Source organism: Lactuca saligna, chromosome 7, assembly GCF_052625555.1.
Source record: "Lactuca saligna cultivar CGN05327 chromosome 7, ASM5262555v1, whole genome shotgun sequence".
Lineage (NCBI taxonomy): Eukaryota > Viridiplantae > Streptophyta > Magnoliopsida > Asterales > Asteraceae > Lactuca > Lactuca saligna.
In genome coordinates this window covers 91,673,378-91,697,027 of record NC_136423.1, presented here as the reverse complement: position 1 = coordinate 91,697,027, position 23,650 = coordinate 91,673,378, and the positions used below count along the sequence as shown (strand labels likewise).

Sequence of the window (23,650 nt, the reverse complement as noted above, 5' to 3'; positions counted from 1 at the left end):
ATGAGAAAGTCATCAGAGTGCCTCTCCCTAATGGAGAAACCCTTATCATACACGGTGAGAAGCCAGGAAGAAGTTTAAACATAGTATCAAGCGTGAAGGTTCACAAGTACCTGAAGAAGAATTGTATTGCATGCATGGCCCATGTGCTAGAAAGAGAACCTGAAGCTAAGCAACTCAAGGAGATTCCAGTGGTTCAAAACTATCCCGAAGTATTTCCGGAGGAATTGCCCGGTCTACCCCCTTATAGACAGGTCGAATTTCGGATAGACTTAGTTCCCGGAGCGGCACCGGTAGCAAAAGCACCATATCGCCTTGCACCATCCGAGATGCAAGAACTATCCGGACAACTTCAAGAACTTCTAGACAAAGGGTTTATTCGACCAAGTTCTTCACCTTGGGGAGCCCCAGTGTTATTCGTCAAAAAGAAAGATGGTTCGTTCCGAATGTGCATTGATTACAGAGAATTGAACAAGTTGACAATCAAGAATCGATATCCCCTCCCTAGAATAGATGACTTGTTCGATCAGTTGCAGGGCGCTTCCTACTTCTCAAAAATCGACCTTCGGTCAGGGTATCATCAGCTAAGAATTCACGAAGAGGACATTCACAAGACAGCGTTTAGAACCCGTTATGGACATTATGAATTCTTAGTCATGCCTTTTGGACTAACGAACGCACCCGCTGTATTCATGGATTTGATGAATAGGGTCTGTAGACCATACCTAGACAGGTTTATAATTATCTTTATCGATGACATACTTGTTTACTCGCGGACCAAAGAAGATCACAATAGACATCTAAAGCTAGTGTTGGAGCTGTTGAAGGAACAAAAATTGTATGCCAAGTTCACTAAGTGTGAATTTTGGATTCGGGAAGTACATTTTCTTGGTCATGTGATCGGTGAAAGAGGAATCCATGTAGATCCAGCTAAGATAGAGGCAATCAAGAAATGGGAGGCCCCCAAAACCCCGACAGAAATACGACAATTCCTAGGATTAGCTGGGTACTACAGACGCTTCATTGAGAATTTCTCTAGGATTGCTCAACCATTAACATCTTTGACCCAAAAGGATAGAAAATTTCTCTGGGAAGAGAAACACGAAGAGGCGTTTCAAATCCTGAAAAACAAGCTGTGCAATGCACCAATTCTGGCTTTACCAGAAGGATCAGAGAACTTTGTGGTGTATTGTGATGCGTCTCATCAAGGATTAGGATGTGTGCTAATGCAAAAAGATAGGGTCATTGCATATGCTTCCAGACAACTCAAACCGCACGAGAAGAATTATACCACCCATGATCTAGAACTAGGAGCAATAGTTTTCGCCCTTAAGATATGGAGGCATTATTTGTACGGAACCAAATGCACCATTTATACCGATCACAAAAGCCTTCAGCATATCCTGGATCAGAAAATGTTAAACATGCGGCAGAGAAGATGGGTAGAGTTGTTTAGTGATTATGATTGTGAGATACGATACCACCCAGGAAAGGCTAACGTAGTAGCCGACGCTCTTAGTAGGAAAGTAAGAGTGAAACCTTCCCGTGTGAGAGCTTTGGGAATGGTAATTCAGACAAGCTTGAAATCTCAAATCATTAATGCCCAGGAGAAAGCGTTATGCAAGGAAAATCTTCCAGGCGAAACTTTACATGGTTTGGAAGAAAGATTTGAAACCAAACCTGATGGAGTTCGTTATTTTAAAGACAGGGTCTGGATTCCAAGGGTTAACAACCTGAGAGACATGGTATTAGAAGAGTCTCATCGATCTAAATACTCCATCCACCCTGGAGCAGATAAGATGTACAAGGATCTTAAAGAGTACTATTGGTGGCCTGGAATGAAAAAGGATATTGCCTTGTACGTCGGGAAGTGTTTGACATGCTCAATAGTCAAAGCTGAACATCAGAAACCTTCCGGGTTGTTGCAACAACCTGAAATTCCCCAATGGAAATGGGAGCAAATATCTATGGATTTCGTTACCAAACTCCCTAGAACTGCTAGAGGTCACGACTCAATTTGGGTCATAGTGGATCGACTGACGAAATCCGCTCACTTTCTCCCTATTCGAGAAGATTTCAAGATGGAAAAATTGGCCCAAATCTACATCGACAAAATTGTTTCTCTGCATGGTGTACCCCTATCTATCATTTCTGATAGAGATAGTCGTTTTACATCTCGATTTTGGTGGATGTTACAGAGGGCACTAGGAACCAAGATAGATTTGAGCACAGCTTACCACCCTCAGACAGATGGGCAAACAGAGAGAACAATACAAACATTGGAAGACATGCTACGAGCGTGTGTCATTGAGTTCAAAGGAAATTGGGATACTCATTTGCCCCTAATTGAGTTTTCCTACAATAACAGTTACCACACGAGTATCCAATGTGCTCCATATGAAGCATTGTATGGACGCAAGTGTCGTTCGCCCTTATGCTGGACAGAAATCGGTGACAGACAGTTGACTAGAGTCGAACTTATCCAGGAAACATCTGACAAGATTACTATCATCAAAGATAAGCTTAAAGCTGCTAGAGATCGTCAGAAAAGTTATGCGGATAATCGTCGAAAACCATTAGAATTCCAAGTAGGAGACAAGGTACTTTTAAAAGTGTCGCCTTGGAAAGGGCTTGTGCGTTTTGGTAAGAAAGGAAAACTAAGCCCGAGATATGTTGGACCCTTTGAAATCCTTGAAAGGATTGGTCCGGTAGCGTATAAACTCCAATTGCCCCAAGAGTTAAGCGCCATTCACGACACATTCCACGTCTCCAACCTTAAGAAATGTCTAGCCGACGAAACATTAATAGTACCCCTGGAGGAAATTAAGATCAATGATAAGCTGAGCTTCGTTGAGGAACCGATAGAAATCCTTGACAGGGAGGTAAAACAACTTAAGCGGAGTAAGATCCCGATTGTGAAAGTTCGATGGAACTCAAAACGCGGGCCGGAGTACACCTGGGAGCGCGAGGATTACATAAAGGAAAAGTATCCGCAACTATTCCCATGCGATGACAAGCGATGATATAGAATGAATTTCGGGACGAAATTCTTTTTAAGTGGGGGATACTGTGACAACTGTCAATTCAGGTCATTCTTGGACTCATGCATATTTATAATAACCATTCATGCACAACATGCCATGACCTAGTAGTATAAATTAGGTCAAAAATCTTGCATAAACTAGGATCCAACTAAGGTCTAGGACTAATATACTTGATACTTACAATTCTAGTAAGTTGCTTAGCTACAATAGGAAATGCCAATACTATAATTAGAATAAGCTTCAAACTTTGTTATAATTGAAATAGGGTATAAAACTCTAAAAATAAATTAAAACACTCTAATTATACTTCAACATGTTGTTGAATATCAATCAATGTTCCAAAAACTCTAAACAGCCAAAAATCCAAATTTATAAATCTTAAAGCTTAAAAACTTTATAAAATTTGGCTATAAACTTTCTAATATCAAATTTTATTAATCAAATTATGGATTATACCAATGAAATAGAAATATAAATTACAAGTATTAATCATAATTTATTAGTTAAAAACAAGATTTTTAAATAAATCAAAAATTGCTTAAAGAATCACTTTTATAAAAATTAGATTTTTATAAAAATTAGATTTTTATAAAAATTAAGGAGGGATTTTTTATAAAAATTTGAATTTAGGAGAGAGGAGGCTTTAATGCCTCAAAAATCTGGCCATCTCCCCTCTCCCCATGCACTCTCTTCCCAAAACTCATGATTAAACTCAAACCCACACTCCACCTCTTCTCTCTTCACTCTTCTCACTTCACTCTCTTCACACACTTCACCCTCTTCCTCTCTCTCTCTAAACTCACGAAATTTCTCTCATTTCTCTGCCAAATTTCAAGACTTTGAAGACCTTGAAGTGTTCTTACTTCTCTCAAGATCATAACCAAGGTAAACAACATCATCTTCTTCCATAGTTTGATGATTCTACTTCTTTTCCTTCTTAGTTTTCTCTTCTTTTAGGATTCTATGCCTTTCCATGGCTAGAAATCTTTATTCTCCCCTTGTGGTTTGTAGATTCTCACCATAACACAATGCATGTGTTTGAAATGGTGAAAATACGGGATCAAACCCATGCAAGGAGTGAAAAAGATGCACATATGATCATGTGACATCAAAACATAATATTTCATGTTCTTCTCCATTTCTTGTGTGTTCATGCATGAACGAAAGCATTAAACCATTTCTAGTACATCTTGGATGCTCATTCATTCCATGCATGTGTTAGAAATCGGGCCTTACCAAGGACATGCATGATGTTCTTATTGAAATACCCTAAAAATGCACACAAGCAAACATGCAATCTGCCAGATTATTTTGTTCGACTTTGAACAGTCATAACTCAGTCATTTTTTAACCAAATCATGATATTCTTTTTGTATTGGTTAGTTCCACGAGTTAACTTTCAAACCCAACTGGTCTTACTGTAAAATATTAAATATCCGATTTTTGGCAGATTTTACAAAAAGGTTGCGCATACAGCTCTTTTTCTGTGATCACTATTTTTATCTTGCTTAAACAACGGTCTTAAACCCAACCATAAATCTTAGGAAAAATACCTTAGAAACTTAACATATCTAGTGAGTTATGGTTGAAATTTCGTGGCTTAAAACCTCACTGAATGGGCTACAAAAATTCATGAACCTCAGCCACATCTACACTTCATGCATTATTGCATGCAATTTTTCTTAAATTGTTTGGAATCATTACCCTCATTTCTCTTCTGAATACATTCTTAACATTTTTACTTTTGAAAGCCCTTGCATGCATGAGATAATCTGGAAAATTTCAAGAGCTTTTGTTATTTATTTGATTTATTAGAATTATTGCTAAAACCAAGGGCATAAATCATATAAAATACTTCCAGAGGTCAATAAATCCTAAATAAATTCATGGATGATACTTATGGGGAATAATGACCCCTCACCAAATTTCAGCAATTTTTGTTACTGTTTCATATGATTTCTAATTTTCTTTTATTTAGGACATGATAAATTACAAAACCACTTTTTAGGATGTGAAAATTGTATCTAACAATTTTCGCATACCTTACTTGTGATGGGTGACTCAAGAAAATAATTTCAAGATTTTTCATCATGTCTAGCTATTTTTCCCAATTTTTGGTAATTATAATGGCTTAAAAATGGGAAAAATAGTTCTGATTATCCAAAATTCATGAAAATTTGCCAGGATATCATATTATATTGTAGGAGGTTACATAAAAATTTTGAATATTTTTCTCCACTGTAAACTATTTTTCCCTTATTTTCTAAAGTTAATTGCACTAAAATTCACTTAAATATACATAAATACCCAAAACCAGTTTATACATTATGAAAACCACTTTTGATATTTTTCCCAAGATATTTATACTGTAAATGATGTTACAAAAATTTATGGTAATTTATTTTAACTGTTTAATAATATTTCTTTAATTAATGACTATTTAAAGAAATAAAACAAGGAAAAATACAAATAACCACTGAAAAATATATTTTATATTTTTCCCAGCTTATTTATGTATAATAACAATTAAATAAAAAGTTTGGGTAATTTTGGAAACTGTTTTCTATTTATTTCAATTTTTATTGAAATAAATGCTCAAAAATTATAAAATATAATTAAACAGCTTGGAAATCCATTTTTATAATTTTCCCAGCTTAGTATTGTGTAATAACAGTTAAATAAAAAGTTTGAGAATTTTTATCCCTCGAATGCTATTTTTCGTGAATTTATGTTGTTATTGAGACTTAAAATTTGGAAAATTAACCTTCCAAGGTTGTAATTAATCGCACGACTTGTAAAATTTCAATACATCAGAAAAAGTGTAACAAAATGATATAAATCCAATACTAAAACGTAAATTGGCATTTCCCTATATGTAGAGTTTAGTATATTAGCATTAGATATCGACATGGAAACTCACTAGTGCGTGTGTTTGGTGTCGTAGGATCCCGGTAGTAAGACGTTGGTGCATCCCGAAGTACCGCTTGTGTCTACACAAAACATCGTGAGTATTCACGCACTCCCCTATTTTCGTTTTTTATGTTTTGGGGTGGAAAAGCATGTCCAGAAAAACTATTGTTTGCATGTTGTACTTAAATTGAATTGTATCAAACATGATTGCTATTGTATTGCTATGTTTCTTTATGTATGTCTATGCAACACGGAACATGAGAACTTATCGTACAAAGGCCCTTCCCTTATCTCTAACCATTAACTCTTTGAGCCAATGGTCGTTATGGATAGCGCTATTAGGAATTGACAACTCCTCACTCGCCCGAATCGCTGGAGTGCATGATACCATATTCATCTATGGAACGATAAGCATAGATCTCGATAGGGCTTCAGTCATAGGTTTGGTTGAGACTCATTGTTTGCTCATACACATACAAACGCGTTTCTCGTTATAGCAATAAACTTGTATTCATTAATAGCAATCAACTTGTTTATCATTGAAGCAATGTACTTGTATTTACGAAAAGCCTTATTGTACGCTCGATTTTATAAACTTGTGATACTCACCAACTATTTTCATAGTTGACGCTCGTTTTACATGCTTTTTCAGGAAATAATTAGTAAGTGGATGTAAAGATTCATCATCATAGAGCATGCTGCATCGTGTTGAAGCTATTATGAAGCTATATTTTGAACAATGTTATTTTGAAAAACTTGTATTTTGTTCTTTTGAAGCTATGGGTTGTAAACTTTTAAATACTGCTATGGTGATGTATCTTTATCTTTTGCAATGAAACCGTTATCGCTGTCATACCTTGCGTTTCCGCTTTAGCGGGGTGTGACAAACTCTAACCTTGTAGATGAACTCTCACCTTGTCAACGACTTGTCCATTAGATAAGGGATCATATATTCCTCCATTTTAGATATCATATGGACTGAGACATGGATTATAATCATTCTCTCTATCCATTTGTTGTTTCCCGATTTCCGATTTATGACGACTGATTAATTGAACAAATCAAATCAGTCCTGGCCCGGCCGAGCACTTCTGTTTGTCATCATCAAATCATCGAGGGGCCCACAGATATCGCTTTTATCCCGAAGGTAAAAGGAATGGATAAACTTCGAGTCATATGGCTTGTTCTACTACTTGTTGACTCATACACAAAGGCACGTTTTATAACACCGAGTTACCGAATGCGTTTTCGTGCAATCAATGTACAACCAACTCATAGTAACAACTCATATCTCTAGGTTTGAAGAATATAAGATATTATCGTCTCATGATCACTCGTGATAAAATCCATGAAGTGATTCCAATGAGCGCGGGTTGAATCCAATACTCAGAACTTATGAGCACTTATGAGTTTTGTAGCCCTTTGTCCAACATCTTAGACCTCTACAAGCCAACCCATGATAGTCTTGATTCATATCTACTTCCAACATATAACCGACTGTGGATGGTTTGAACAACTTAGTCATTCCAGAAGAATAACCTAGTTTACTCTGGAAGTCAAAACATGCAAAATGAAACACAAGAATAATTGAATCCAATATGGTATCAAAACCTATGAACATAAATAAAACACCTTTTATTTATCACCATATGATTACACATTATTCATTGTATATTGTTTCAACTATCAACTTTATTCTTGAATTTAAAACAATAGTTGTCCCATGCTCCAAGCATGTACACTATGTTTTCTAAACACTAGTCATGCCATACACCAAGTACGCATACTATGTTTGTCTATGATCTTTACTTTGTGAAATAGATCAATTGAACATAACTCCAATGATCCTCTTTTCACAGTCCCAAATCCTTACTGCAAATGCAAAAATTCCAAATTCATGTGATTTACTGAAATCTGTTAGATTCTAAACTTATATGCATTGATCCTCTTGTAATGATTATGCACAAAGTCATAAGGACTTGGCAACAAACATTACAAAGTATTCCAAAGGAGATCAACTCCTTGGAAACATCCTTCTTGCATTAATTTTCCTTAATCTTACACAGATTGAAAATTCTAACATTGAAACATTTCCAGATTCCATTTTGAGTATCACTTCTGAACAAGAGTTTCCTCCTTATAGATTATGTCAATATGGTCCTTCCAGAATTATCACTATACTTCCAACTGTCCTTGAGCAACCAATCTTTGGTAAACCTTAGATTGTCCTCGACAATTGTTTAATCCTTTTAGTCATATCCAATACTAGACCTTTTCCCTTCTTAATGCCCCGGGCATTTGGAAAATGTTAGAAAGGATGAATATATAGCACATGTAATCGATCCTATATCCAAAGCATATGGGACACGATTCATGATGTCCCACATAAAGACTAAACCAGTCTTTTTCTATACTATTTCCATTTCAATTTGCCAAGTTCTCATAATTCAGATTATGAAAAGGGATGTCGTAATCATAATCGAATTTTAGAACGCAAATAATGGACCCATATACAAAATTTCCTTATGTTGAGCCATTCCAACATGAAATTCATATATATTTCCTTGACTAAATACGATTAAAACCTCAATCTAAGCTTTTAGATTTGAGATGAAGTATAATTTCCTCTCCCTTAATTATAGCAAAACAACTTTTTCCCAATTCAAACCTTTTGTTTTCTATAACTAATATTGCTAACTTGCAATACTTCATCATAATTATCATGCTCCCACTAACTTTATGATTATTAGCATAACACTTATGCTCCCACTAGCTTTGACATGTACTCAAAAATCAGCTGGACTTCTAGAAATCAATACTTTATTGACTTTCTTACCAAAGTTCAGATTTCTGATACTAGATTGTTTTGATAAAACTTTATCAAAATCATACACCTTCCCTTAGATAGCACACTTTTGTGTCTAAACAATTATGAAGAGGGATGTCGTAATCATAATGGTTAGACCTTTTTGCCACTTCTCACAAGTCCAGGTTAGTGTGCCGGTAAACCACACACGCTCCACTAACGACTTTGAGAATGCAAATATCACAATTGCTATCTAGCTAAAATCTACTTAGTGAAAGTGTTTCCTCACCATCATTTTCATGAATCGGAGAGAAACCTTATGACACTTAGATTTAATGGTGTATGTGTTCTTATCCATGTAAATTGTCAAAACCATAGTCACAAGACAAGGATAATGACAAATACAAACTCATATGGACTGAACTCAATCTTAATTTCTTGCCATTTGGCAGCTCAAGGGTCTGCCATTGCTTCCAAGTTTTTGTGCAGCCAATTGAGAACTCTAAGAACTCATATGCAATGCCAACTTTAATTGGAATGGGCACAGAATATGTCAACACGATAGGTTATAAACCTCAAGTCGTGTGCTAGTGAAGAACTTCAGGTTTTATTCTTGATTAGTTCTTGAGACTTTCAAGACCTTAAAGACTCCCACTGTCCTCTTGACCTATAAGACTTTCTTGTCAGATATTCAAGAGATAGTGTGGATTCTAATCAAGACAAACACTTCACATAATTGGCCTTAGTTGGTCTTTGTTTTATCCAAAACATCACAACTTACCAATTTCAAATGTACAAGAGTAGAAAACTTTTACTCTTACATTTGACAAGTGTTTTTAAACCTTCTTTAAGACATGTCACTCAAGTTACAATCTTGGAGTATGACTCTAAGACTTGTATTGGAATGAAGTATGACTCATCTTCTTGATTTAACCATTTCAATAATTCAAGATTCCTCTTCTTAGTCATAAGAATGCACTAAGATTTCCTTAGAGAACTAATTTTGACATGGTTTCTTAATCATTAAGATGATCATAAAAACTGATACTAAAGTACTCTCCCATCTTTTCAAATTTGAGTAACTTGTATCCTTCTGCCTAATTTGATTCTTCTTATTCGCTTTGCCATACTTTGGAACCTTTTCCAATGTCTCAGAGTTACACTTAAGCTTGTAAGTATAACCATATATATATTGAGCTTCACTAAATTATGATGAATAATCTTATCGATCTTTTGTAGTGGACTTGACCAGTGCACAAGAATGTGTACTCGATCCCTTAGTCCTTCACTTGACTCACACATTCATGTAAACAAGTAATGAGTCTTAATTTTTCCAATGCTTGAAAGTTCTCATTCATCATGCTATACAACTTGCATGATTCCAAGTTTCTATCCAATTGAAACTTAGGGAATGACGATCTTTCCTTATTTGGTAAATTTAGACATTACCACAAATGAAAAGAATCAAATTCATATTTCCATTCTTGCTCTTAATGGAATCTTTATAAGCAACAAAAATTTCCACAAATGCCATTGTAAGGATAGTTTAAAATAAATAAAATCAAAATTTTCCTTTTATTTTAAAAAAACTTTGCGGAAGAACTTGTCCTTACAATCCATATGAAAACTTGTTGTTATCTATTCCTAAGCAATATCTCATAACTCCTAAGAAGTAGCTCAAGAATCCAATCTTCAAACTATGCGATAGAAATTCATCTACGCGATCAGATTCGACATATTCTTTCTTTAAGTTTCTTTACGTTTCTTTGATTCTTAAAACATCAACATGTGACCCAGTCACATCATGTATCAAGAATCTCATAATAGAAACTTAGCAGAGTTAGATAGTGGACTTTACCTAAAGTAGAGTCAAACTTATTGACTTTAACCTCCTTAGGTAATATTGGCAGCTTCGCAACCAATGCCCCTTACTTTGGCAGTTTAACATATGGATGCTTTGGTAATGGAACACGGGACTATCACAGACTTAGCTTTTCTCTTTACCATTTGGTCAATCGAGTTGACTATGGCCGATCCCTTTCCACTGGGAAGAGAGAGCTTTACTAGATATCCAATGTCATCATTATCAATGTCCATAAAGTTTTAGGATGTTGATCTTAGCAAATGGATAAGATCATTAAGGGTCTTGTCATAGTCTGTTTCATAGGAGTTCCAAAGAAACTCACTATGTGACTTAGAAAGCGATTGAGCCACCAACTTTCTCAAGACTTTGACACCCAACTCTCCCCGCTTGTCAATATGTGACTACATCTCCAAGATGTGATCACACCTAGATCTTGCCTTCCCAATAGAGCTTGAGTGACCTTAAACTTGTGGGTAAGGGAGAATAATTGGAGGAGGTGTAAGAAGTATGATTTCCATGGGACATCATCTTCATTTAGGCAAGCTTGTTTCAAGAGATTTGGGAAGATCATAAATGTCTAAACCAAACATCTTTTGGGAGTATTCAAGATAGTTGATTTTAAGTCCTTAATATGACACCCAATATGAAATATTAAGGCTAGGACCCTACAAAATATTTTATAACTTAGAAGAGGGATGCCGTAATCCAAGCTATAAAATATTTGAAGGTAGGTGAATGACGATTCACCAATTTCCACCAAGATAAACGAAATGTATTATTAGGTTTTAATTGGATTTGAAACTCCTAGATCTTTGAGATTCATTGAACTGTTCAATGGCATGTTTCAATCTCGAGTGTGCCCTTCAGGTTTTGTGACTGGGATGCCGAGGATCACAAAACAAGGTGTGAAGTAACCATGCAAATTACTTGGTACCCTTAAGTGTTTACCCCTCAATCGATGTGCCGGTTAACCACACACGCTCCATCAATACTATAATAAACATTAAGTTACCCTTTTCATACCTAGTTAAATACGAGTTAGTGTGCCGGTTAACCACACACGCTCTACTAACCGACTTGAACAAAGTGCAAAGTGTAATTTCATGGATTAGCACCTTATTCACATTTTCCTAAGTAACTAAGATTGGGTATTTATAAAAGGTTTAGTTACATAGTATTTATCATTAATACTTTAAATGAAGGGAGAATTATAGTCCTTGTCCTACCCGTTCGGCTAACGACCCTCCACCAGTCAAGGAAGCGGTGGGTGAGAGTGGACACCCTTTAAACTGCTATTTTATAGGCAGTAACCTTATACCCCCCTCCCCCTATAGACCGGCTTCGTGAATGAGGCCTACTAACGGTAAGACTGACTTTACTCTTATACATATATAAAAATATTATTAACTTATAATATTATAAAGTATAAGGGTTGAATTTTAACTTTTAAAATTCTAAAGGGCTAACTTGGAATTAAAGTATTCATAAGAGAAAACTTTTCAAATTCCAAAACTTGAGGGCATGTTTTGAAAATATTCAAAACTAATTAATTCCATAACTTATGTGTTTAAAGTAGTTTTAATCCAAAAACTCTTCAATTCCCATAACTTGAGAACAAGTTATGGAAGACTTTAAACTAATAAAAGAATGTAACTTTTTCTATATTTGTAACATATGGAATTAATTAAGGTTACACATTTTAATGATTTAATGAAGTGACTCTTGAACCTCCATAACTTGAGGACAAGTTATGGAGTCATCAAAGCATTCAATGAAAACAAGACTCTTCATTTTTGTAACCTATGTTAACTTTTATGAGTTTTAAGATTTATAAATGTGACTTTTAAGTTACATAAACACATTTTATGAACTTCTTTTGGATTAATTTGGATTAAAACCAACTATCACATAATTTTTTTCATTAAGATAAATTCACTCATAAAACAACGTAACACAAAAAACTTTTGGTGATCCATAACTTATTCTTAAGTTATGGAATTCTTTAAAACATTAACACCAAATTTTGTAACTCCATAAAAACTTTGAATCAATTTTTTTTAAAACATTTTCATATCCATAACTTATGGAGGTTTTAAAAAATAAAACTCTTTATATCAAACTTTTAAAACTAATAAAATAATCATATCATTTTATCTTTTACTAAATTTGACATAATTCAACTCATATAGCAAATTATTCAAATTTTACAAATAATTAGTTTTTCACAAGAACAAGTAATTATCTTAAAATTTGACAAACTTCATGTTTTTTTTTCCTTTTTTTTTTCAACTTTGAAAATAAAATATTTGCATGAATATAACAGAAAACAAACCAGGCTCTGATACCACTGTTGGGTTTTGAGCATTCTAACACTCGTAAGTGTACATGCAACCCTAAATACCTTGGATCTATGTTTTCTCTATTATACATACAAATATGAACTTTCCAAGGTATTCATCCTAACTAGCATAATAACATGATTCATATGAATATATCAAGTTAGAATTACATACCTCTTTGATGTAGAAAGTCTTCATGAAGCTTGAGTGCCTTGTGCCCCAAGTGTGACACCTCAAATGGTTCACACAACACCAAATACACTTGGAATAACTTGAGAGAAACTTGAACACTCCTTGAAATCGTTTAGCCCTCACACTCACACATAGTGCATGATTTCTTGAGCCATGGGATTCTTTTATATGGTGGTTATTAGGGTTACACCATGTAACTCATGACTTTACCCATTCCTTATGCTCCATGGATTTTAACCTCCATGGAGTATCCATGGGTCACCCCATGGACTTAGTCCAACATAAGGAATCTTGGATCACAAGCCCACATATATAAGAATTAATGATTTACACAATCAACCCATATATTTAATTAGTCTTCTTTTGATCACTTAATTAATTCCAAATTAATTCTTGATCAATACTAATTAAATAACCTTATTAATATATTAGAACTTATAATATATTAACAAACCGTAAGTGTTATTTATCTCATTTTAGTCTATCCAAATGCATGATGTCATGCAACCCAAATGGACCATGCCGGGTCGGGTCAAGTATTACCAATTATAGTTATGGACTTAGACATTAATCCAACAGAAACACCTAGTAACCACCATACTGAAAATATAACATAAAGATATCAGCCAATCTGCGAAATGACTGGGAACCAACTCCCTACAAAATCCTTGGGGTTGTGACTTCCTTGCTATGCGTATGGGTCCTGTGCTTTCAGTAGTGCGGGCCCATACTACCTTCCACACCTACCCATATTTTTCTCAAGTATTACCACAACACCCTAACACTAAACATACACATGGCGGTCACTCAACCTTACCCCTAGAAGAAGGCTAAATGTCTCATAACTGACCTACCCGTCTCACGCAATAACCCGACCATGAAACTTCCACCAACCCTGTAGCACTAATGCATGCTAGCCATACATAATGTTGGACCCTATAGAATTTCGAATATCCAATCCTACCCTAGTCCCTAATCAATAAGAAGAGAACATAAGGCCAGATCAAACATTCTCAGGCTATAAGATCTTAATTATATATGACCGTGATGCATACACAAGTAACTATAGTAATGATGTCAATCTCATATAAAGAAAACCCTAGGCTAGCAGGCATCATGATATCAAGAAATCCTATCATGCAATTCTTGAAGATCCTTAGCCTAGTACTAGCATGTTGTGCTAACTTATCACATAATCAAATAATTGGTATGGTAATTTGGGGTTTACTTACTGTCCCCGAGTGACCGTACACTCTGCCTCCTCCTTAGCTATTTTGAAAACCATTTAGAATTTTATTTATTTATTTATTTATTTGAAAATCTTTCCTTGATTTGAGACTGGATTCACACGAGTGTTCCTCCAATTCGCTCAAACCAAGGCTCTAATACCAACTTATAACACCGATAAAATTTAAGACAAATTTAAACTTTCCAAAACATTTAAAAACCAATAGTTACTACAAGTTTGTTTCCAAAATAGTCTTTATCATAGTTTTCCCATAATACATATCAAAATTTGAGGAGCGGTACGATCACGCCTTTGCCTTGCCTCGATCCCTTGATGTACCTGAAACAATAAACTGAAACTGTAAGCCCGAAAGCTTAGTGAGTTCCCCCAAAATACCCATACTCACAAATATACATATTATCATAAACACAGTATACAATGGGTCCAGTCAACCATCGGGTTGGAATATCCCAGGCCCTTAACCAGCAGGTTGGAATGCTAACACACTATGGGTCCAATCATCATCGGGATGGAATACCCCAAGCCCTCAACCAATAGGTTGGAATGCCCCGATCTATTGGCCTCCGCACGAAGCAGATAAACCTCAACCACTAAACAGACATGTGCACATATAACAAATAATCACATAACAGTCTACACACAAAACTGATTTAACATATCATACCATATAGCTCATCATATCATCCTATCTACCAGGATACCGATCTAACAATTAATACTACGTATCATATAATATTATCCTACCCTCTAGGATACCGATCTAGCAGATCATACTAGCATAACATAACCAGATACATTCCAAAGGGCCGACCTTGGTGCCTTAGACCCTTAAGTATAATGAGGATAACTCAACTTGCAATGCCGACTTGCAGGAATAAGCTCAAACTCTCGGATCACTATCACGAACACCACCACCTGTAGTTGTTATGAACCATACACGTAAATGTCGAATCTTTCCAAAACTGCTCTCAAAAGTCAATGGGTCATCTCATGGTCAAAGTCAAGGTCAACAGTCCATTTTGACCTTAACTCGTCGAGTACCCTCAGCTACTCTCCGAGTTTCTTTAATACCCGTCCACTCACCGAGTCACCGGAGTGACTCGTCGAGTTCCTATGGCTCGTGATCAAAGCTCTAAGGCCACTCGTCGAGGTTTCCCGCGTGCAACCCGACAAGTTTATACACATCTAATGATTTGGTAAAACCCTAACCAACTCACCGAGCTGCTCTACAGGCTCGCCGAGTCTAAGGAAATCGTCATCACACTCGCCGAGTTGTTCATCCAACTCGTCGAGTCCATGACCATCTTCAAATGACTCGTCGAGTCGACCATGCGACTCACCGAGTACCTTATATCCCTCATCCATACAGAAGCTTTTTAACTCATGCAAAGGCTCCAAACTGCAGATCTAAGCTTCTAGGGCATGATTATCATGTAAAGTTGCAAACTTTACATGCATGCAAGATGGTATGACCCAAAACAACCTAAAATGAGTGGCTTAAGGCAATGGGATAGGTCATAGCTTGGCAAATACTGAAGTTTATGATAAAGAGAGGCTAAAGGAGCCCATATCTGAGTTTGCAACCTCAGATCTTGACCCAACATAGAGAATCACCAGAAAACCCTAAAAAGGGCTCTAAACCCAACCATGAGGGGTTCTAATCAAAGGAGAATCAAGGTAACAACTTTTTACCTTCAAAATGATGCCATCCCAAAGAAGAATCCGGATCTACAACAGCCACTAGCTCCAACTTCTTGCATTCCAAGGTCTTAACTCCAAAGGATCTTCTTTCAAGGTCAAGAACACACACAAAAGAGGGCAAACACGAATTAGGATTTTCTAGATTCAAAAGAGGGAGTTAGTGAGGCCAAGGAGAATATGTAATCCTTAAATAGGGTGCCAAAACCCCGGGATTTAGGGTTTCATCTGCCAACTCCTACTCGTCGATTCCCTACTTGGACTCGTCGAGTAGTTCACTAAACATGCGGATCAATCCGCTGCTACTCGACAAGTAGGGCTACCAACTCGTCGAGTAAATCTCGAAATCAAGAAAATTATTATGTAATTCAGTTACCTGAAGATCGGGCTGTTACACAAATATCATTGACACATGTTTTTATTATATCAAGTAGGTTGCTTATTTTCATCAAGTGAAAATCAAGAACGAAAATAAGAACAATAAAGTCGTAAACATCTATGATCAGGTTAGTTAAAAGAATCCTAGCCTCTTCTACTCATTTTACCTAAATGAAAAAAAAAAAAAGAACATTAGAATTTTTGACATTTTTCTTTGTATAAAGGGTGGTGCTTTTTTCCATTTTCACAACATCTTGAATTAAAAAAATTACGTATGATGGAACAAAAGGTTAATTAGTTGTTTGTAAATGTGGATTGGATTTTGTAGGAGAAAGTTGGGTTTTGTGAAGAAGGGAACAAGAGAAAGGTTAATCCAAATATGGAGTTGAAGAAATGATGGCTTTGTTTAGTAGTACCGTTATCTTCGTTGGCCAACTATCTTTCTTGAATTTTTTTTCACTTTGATGAACGACTCTTTGAAAGTGGATCATTTTTTCAAAAGAAATCCAAAAAATCTATATATGAGATTGATGAAATTTATCACTCCTTAAATGATTCATCTCTGATAATGAACTCGAAACAAATAGCAAGTAATCCAAAACCATGTTGAAATATAATGTGCATTTTCATAATAAGTATCGGTTAATCACTTTTTAATTTTGCTTAATGTGCGTATATATGTAAATAATCGTCAGTAAAATGTGTTGCAAATCGTCATTGGACGAATACATCTAACTTTGTAGTTCATTGTAATAATTATTCCGACATGTTACAAGTATGTTTTTAAGTTTTTGATATTTTAGAGAAAATTAATCAGACTATGAGAAAATAATAAAATTTAAAAGTCACATGATGATTTAGATGATCACTTGAGATTTAACATTCTAATTACAGTTTGTCAAGTTCAAATCATATAAGTTTCATTCTAATAAACTTATACAATTTTCATTCTTAACCACTTTTAAACATGTTTTTTTTATTGTATTTGGTCTAGGTACAGAAAAAAATGTGATTAAAAAAAAACTTTCCAATATATCCTCTAATTTAAAATGTCAATATGATAAATGGCTTTTTTATAAATATTCGAATATTTGCAATAAATCTTTGCTCCAATCTGTATATAGTTCAATGTTCTTTTTAATATTCTTATAGAAGAACAAGTATAGCTTGTAAAATAAAATAAAATAAGGTATATTAAAAATTATAGTGAACATGGAGGTTTATAATTTATAACACCCATCAATTCAAAAAGTGAACATGGAGGGTTATAATTTATAACACGCGTTAATTCAAAACTTTAGACCTTAATGGCTTAAAAATTCAATAAAAAAGGGATGCGTTTCTTGGACTACTTCTATTTACAATCAAAACCAATCCAACTATCTATGAAAAAAATTAATTTCTCTCTCTTCCACCTATACAACCCAACTAAACCCAAATTTTCACACTCATTAGCAAACGAACCCAAACCAAACTATTATATTAATTATGATTATTTTTTATTAGATTATACGAGTTACATATTATGTTTTATTAAATTTATAACCAAATTTTGTTATTCTATTTAAGATTATATAGATGATACAAAATAATTATTAAAAAAATCTTAAAATATATCAATATTGATCTGTGCTTATAGACAAAATTATTTTAAGTATTTTAGTGTATTTTGTTTATTTTTATAGTAAAAATAAAAAAAAATTAATTATAAAAGGGTGTTTATCTAAAAAGACTAATAAACAAAAATGAAAAGAAAATAAAAAGAAAATGGGCGACTAAAGGTTTGGTGGAGCAAACGGTTTGATGGAGCAAAACTGTCATGGGTTTTGAAGAAATTTATAGTTTCTTCTAATTCAATTATGACAACGACTAAAGATTTAATTGCCAATGATTAGCCTAAACTACATCGAACAAAACGCCAATGACTAAAGATATAGTTTGTAAAATAAAATAAAATAAGGTATATTAAAAATTATAGTGAACATGAAGAGTTATAATTTATAACACCCGTCAATTCAAAACAGTGAATATGGAGGGTTATAATTTATAACACCCGTCAATTCAAAACCTTAGACCTTAATGTCTTAAAACTTCATTAAAAAATGGACGCATTTCTTGGACTATTTTCATTCGCAACCAAAACCAACTCAACTATCTATTAAAAAAGTAATTTCTCTCTCTTCCACCTATACAACCCAACTAAACCCAAATTTTCACACCTAATAGCAAACGAACTCAAACCAAACTATTATATTAATTATGATTATTTTTATTATATTATACCAACTTCACATTATGTTTTATTAAATTTATAACCTAATTTTGTTATTATATTTAAGATTATATAGATGTTATAAAAAAATTATTACAAAAATCTTAAAATATATCAATATTGATATGTGTTTATAGACAAAATTATTTTAAATATTTTAGTGTATTTTGTTTATTTTTATAATAAAAATAAAATAAAATTAATTATAAAATGGTGTTTATTAAAAAGAGTAATAAACAAAAATGAAAAGAAAATAAAAAGAAAATGGGCGACTAAAGGTTTGGTGGAGCAAAACCGTCTTATGACAACGACTAAAGATTTAGTTGCCAATGGTTAGCCTAAACCACATCGAACAACACGCCTCCTCTTTTCTTCTTCCTTTTACGTCTGCTTCTCTTCACCACCAAATCTCCGACGCCACCACCTGAAACGACGCCGCTGCACCCCTGTAACGCCGATGCTGCCGCACCCGCTCCGTCTCCAACTCGTTTTTTTCGGATTGTGCCCTAAAGCAGGTTCGTTTCTCTTCTTCTGAAAATCGAAAATCCAAATAAGGATGTGTTCGTTGCTCTTCTTCTGTTTCTTCCTTCTTTTCCCCCAAACTTGAAAATCAAAAATCGAAATCAAGTCTTGATGTTATGCTATTAGTTTCTGATTTGTTCAATCGAAATCAATATTTGATGTTATGCTCGATTTTGATGTTATATGATCGAATCTGAATGTGTTCAATGGATATGATGAAATATTGATGTTGAATATTTGATGATATGCTTGATTTTTTATACTCAATTTTTTATGTTCAATGTTTTTATGTTCGATTATTATGCTGAAATGTTGCTGAAATCATATTTGTGTTTGATGTTATAGTGAAATCATATATGTTCTTGCCATTATCATGAAATATGCATTAGTTTTACTGAATTGTACATTTGTTTTATTGATGTAGTTGAAAATGTGTCTCTGTATTGCTTAAATTGTTGTTGAAAATGTGTATTTCTACCATATTTAGTTAAAAAAAGTTCTTGTATTAATACTTTTTTTGTATGAATATGTATAATAATAATAATAAAAATATATTGGTTAAAAATATAAAAAATTTGTAAATTTAAAAGTTTTTTCGCAAATTTGATTTCATGGCAACCTATAACCTGGATGATAGTTATGATCATTCTTCCTGAGTTCAATGTAACAATAAAAATAAAAATAAAAATAAAAATAAAAATAAAAAAAATTGATGAAAATGAAATAAAACTTTTTCACCTAACTTTTCTTTCTTTCAAGTTCTTTCAAACGCAACACAAAATTCTATTTTCTTTTCTCTCATCTTCTGTTTGTTTGTTAAAACCAAGGACCTAGCATAGATAACAAGGACAAATATCAGAAACTTAACAAACTTTGACCATAAACAAACAAAAATTCATCATAATAATAACAACCACAAAATTTGACTAACTTAAAAACTTTAATGTCAACAAAACTTATTTTTTATACGAAATGATTTTTTTTTACCGAAAACCATTCTGTCTTTTGTTTTCCCACAGCACGAACTAAAGACATTAAGACCTTGAAGGAAAAACCTATTTTTTAGTAATTTTGAACTGCAATGTTCAATTACCCTTTAGACCTTTACATTTAACCTTCTCATTTATTAACATGAGAAACGATGAAACCCACTACGAGGTTTAATTCCAAAATCATATCACAAATAATGGTGAATGAATAAAAAAAAAATAACTTCTATCGTAATAACCTTTTAAACATTGATCTTAGAAGTAAAAAATATTGGCAAATGTAAAACGTTTGACTTTGTTAAAATAATAAACACATCGAAAAGATAAAGAAAAAAAATAGTAGACCGAGTTTCACAATGGATGTGTTTTCTACGTCTCCAGAATCCAGAGTAGACAGCTACACGCATCACAATGCTCCGACCTATTAGTCTCAGACACTTAATCGCTCACGCTCCTCGTTCAATCTCCTCTTGTAGACATGTAAGCCTTGATTTTGTTTTCCGAATTAACGATTAATTGTTTGTTTATTCGGTTGTCGATTTTAACTTACGTTTTCATTGCTATTGTGAATCTCATCTAATTCCATATCTTTGATTTATACTGTCAATTAATGTTACCAAACCACTCAAATCACTTGATCGTTGATTCATATGCTTAGCTTTTGACAAATTCGCGATAGTTATAGTTGTTAATTTTTTTTGCCCTAGCATGCTAATGGTTGATTAATGAAGTGTTTGGATGTGGTGCAAAAGCAAATCCGCATCTAATTCTGCTGATTTTTTAGGGCAAAGATAACTTTGAGTTGCGATTATAAGGGTAAACTAAAATCTATCATACTATCCTTAGCCTTACTGATTAAATCACAATATAATTACTTTGGAAGTGCACATCCAAAACACTTTGCAATCTGGTTTTTAGAAGCTGAGTAGTTTAATTCTATAACTATTTCCATTTTCATAGATGTTCTTGTTGGTTTATAAAACTACTTAAATACTCCATTTTCATATATGTATACATGGTCTCTGATCTGTTCTGAAAATTTTGCAAAAGCTTGGAACATTAGTTATAGCAGAACATGAAGGTGGCTCCCTGAGTGGCACTTCCTTGAGTTCAATAGAGGCTGCTAGCAAGTTGTTATGTAAAGACAACAACTCTTTATCTTTGCTATTGGCTGGGACAGGTCCATCCTTACAACAGGCTGCTACAAATGCTGCTTCATGTCATCCTTCTATTTCTCAGGTACTGAAATATTATTATTTATTAAATTAAATTCATTGTTTTAATGATGTAATTGTCTTAATGTTTTTAGGTGCTTGTGGCCGATTCCGATAAATTCAAACACACTTTAGCAGAACCATGGGCCAAATTAATCCATTTGGTGCAACAAAAACATGAATACTCGCATATAATTACTGCTTCAAGTTCTTTTGGGAAAAATATATTACCTCGGGCAGCTGCCCTTCTTGATGTCTCACCGATCACCGATGTTATTGAAATATCAGAGCCTCGAACATTTGTCAGGTACTTTTCTTTTCTTCAGTAGTATTCTCTTTCCTTATTTTTATTTATTTATTTTTTTTTCTTTTCATATATATGTAGGCCGATATATGCTGGCAATGCTCTATGTACTATCCGCTACACTGGGTCAAATCCCTGCATGTTGACCATCAGATCCACCTCGTTTCCAGCTTCCGCTTCAGCTGATTCTAAACCCAATGCTGCACCAATACACCAGGTTGATCTATCAAGTTTTGGTGAAGGTTTGTTGTTTAACTTTAATCCAAGTGATTCATTTTATTTTGCAAAGAATGTAATTGATATTATTTTGATAGAGGGGAGTTGTAGATATGTGAAGCAAAGCAGCCAGGAATCGGAAAGGCCGGATCTTGGAAGCGCACGTGTTGTGATCACAGGGGGGAGAGCACTTAAAAGTGCTGAAAATTTTAAAATGGTTGAAAAACTTGCTGAAAAACTTGGTGCAGCAGGTATGTTAAATTGTTAATGTTATATGTTATGAAATTTGTTACTCTGTTATTGTAGTTTTTGGTGTCATCTCTTGTGTTGTGTTGTGTTGGTTGCGTAGTTGGTGCTACTCGAGCTGCTGTTGATGCGGGATATGTTCCAAATGAGCTTCAGGTAAAAAAGTCACGTGTCATTAATCTGGATGAATGATGTTAAGTAGTTAGTTTATGTGGGATGTTTATTGTGTTGTATAGGTTGGGCAAACGGGGAAGATTGTTGCTCCAGAACTTTATATGGCTTTTGGTGTGTCTGGAGCCATCCAACACATTGCTGGAATGAGAGATTCCAAAGTCATTGTTGCAGTAAACAAAGATGCTGATGCCCCAATATTTCAGGTCACCCCTCAACTCAACTTTTTTTTTTTTTTTTCCGAAAAGTAATTAATCCTGGTGTCTTGCCAACAAACTGATTTCGTTGGCAACTTAAAAAAAATGGATCGTTTTTCAATTTTACGCTTTTGAGCCATGTTTTCAAGTTGCTGATAAATCGGTTTGTTGGCAAGTTGAAGACACTGGGATTAGTTATTTTTCCTGAAAACAAAAAATATATACTATTTATGTTTTACTATTTTTTTAATTGTTTTTGTTATTATGTTTTTCTATTTTTGTTTGTTATTGAATTGTAAATTTGTAATACTGATGATAATTTATTTTTCAAGTGTAGGTTGCTGATTATGGACTTGTAGGTGATCTTTTTGAAATAATACCTGAGTTGATCGAGAAGCTCCCGGAGAAAAAATAACTTACCAAAAAATTAATTTTAGTTGTTTTTTTTTTTTTTTTGTCCTAATATTAAGAAGATATTGTGATTCATCTCTGTATTTTTAACATCCTTTACAAAAAAATAAAATAAAATTCAACCTCGTTATCCTCACCGTTGTAGTCGTGTAATCCTTTGGGTGTTTTAGTGGAATGTGTTCGATTTAATGTGCACATTCATGATTCATGTAAGTTATAAGTTAATGTGAATAAAGAGTATGGAACCAAGACACAGATTGGGAGTTGGGACCAAAAGGAGAGTGATAGAATTTAATTTAATGATATGTACGGATCTAATTTTGGGATCTTGAAATCATTTTCTCTGGTGAAATATTATACTATTCTGTTAGGAGACTGAAATCATTTTCTGTAGTGAAATATTGTATTATTCTGTTATTTAAAAAAAAATATAATTCTAAGACAATATTTTTAAATTGAAATATTCTAGAAACATATAATGTTAGAATATTATATATATATTATATTTTTATGAAAACTAGAATATTATAGTATTTCACTAAAAAAAATTGGTCTTATAATCTTACAAAATTATATTCATCTCAAATAAACTCTCTCTCTCTCTCTCATATATATATATATATATATATAT

General features: G+C 33.9%; 1 protein-coding gene across 1 annotated transcript; it reads left to right on the top strand.

The window, feature by feature from the left end:
* The first annotated feature begins 20,591 nt into the window (after window positions 1-20,591).
* On the top strand, window positions 20,592-23,155 carry LOC145006254 (electron transfer flavoprotein subunit alpha, mitochondrial-like). Its single transcript, XM_078965343.1, has 8 exons — window positions 20,592-20,740; window positions 21,311-21,499; window positions 21,570-21,781; window positions 21,860-22,020; window positions 22,093-22,245; window positions 22,344-22,396; window positions 22,477-22,617; window positions 22,946-23,155. Exons 1-8 carry the CDS (start codon window positions 20,672-20,674, stop codon window positions 23,021-23,023), a joined length of 1,056 nt encoding a protein of 351 aa, XP_078821469.1. The 5' UTR covers window positions 20,592-20,671; the 3' UTR covers window positions 23,024-23,155.
* The last annotated feature ends 495 nt before the right edge of the window (window positions 23,156-23,650 follow it).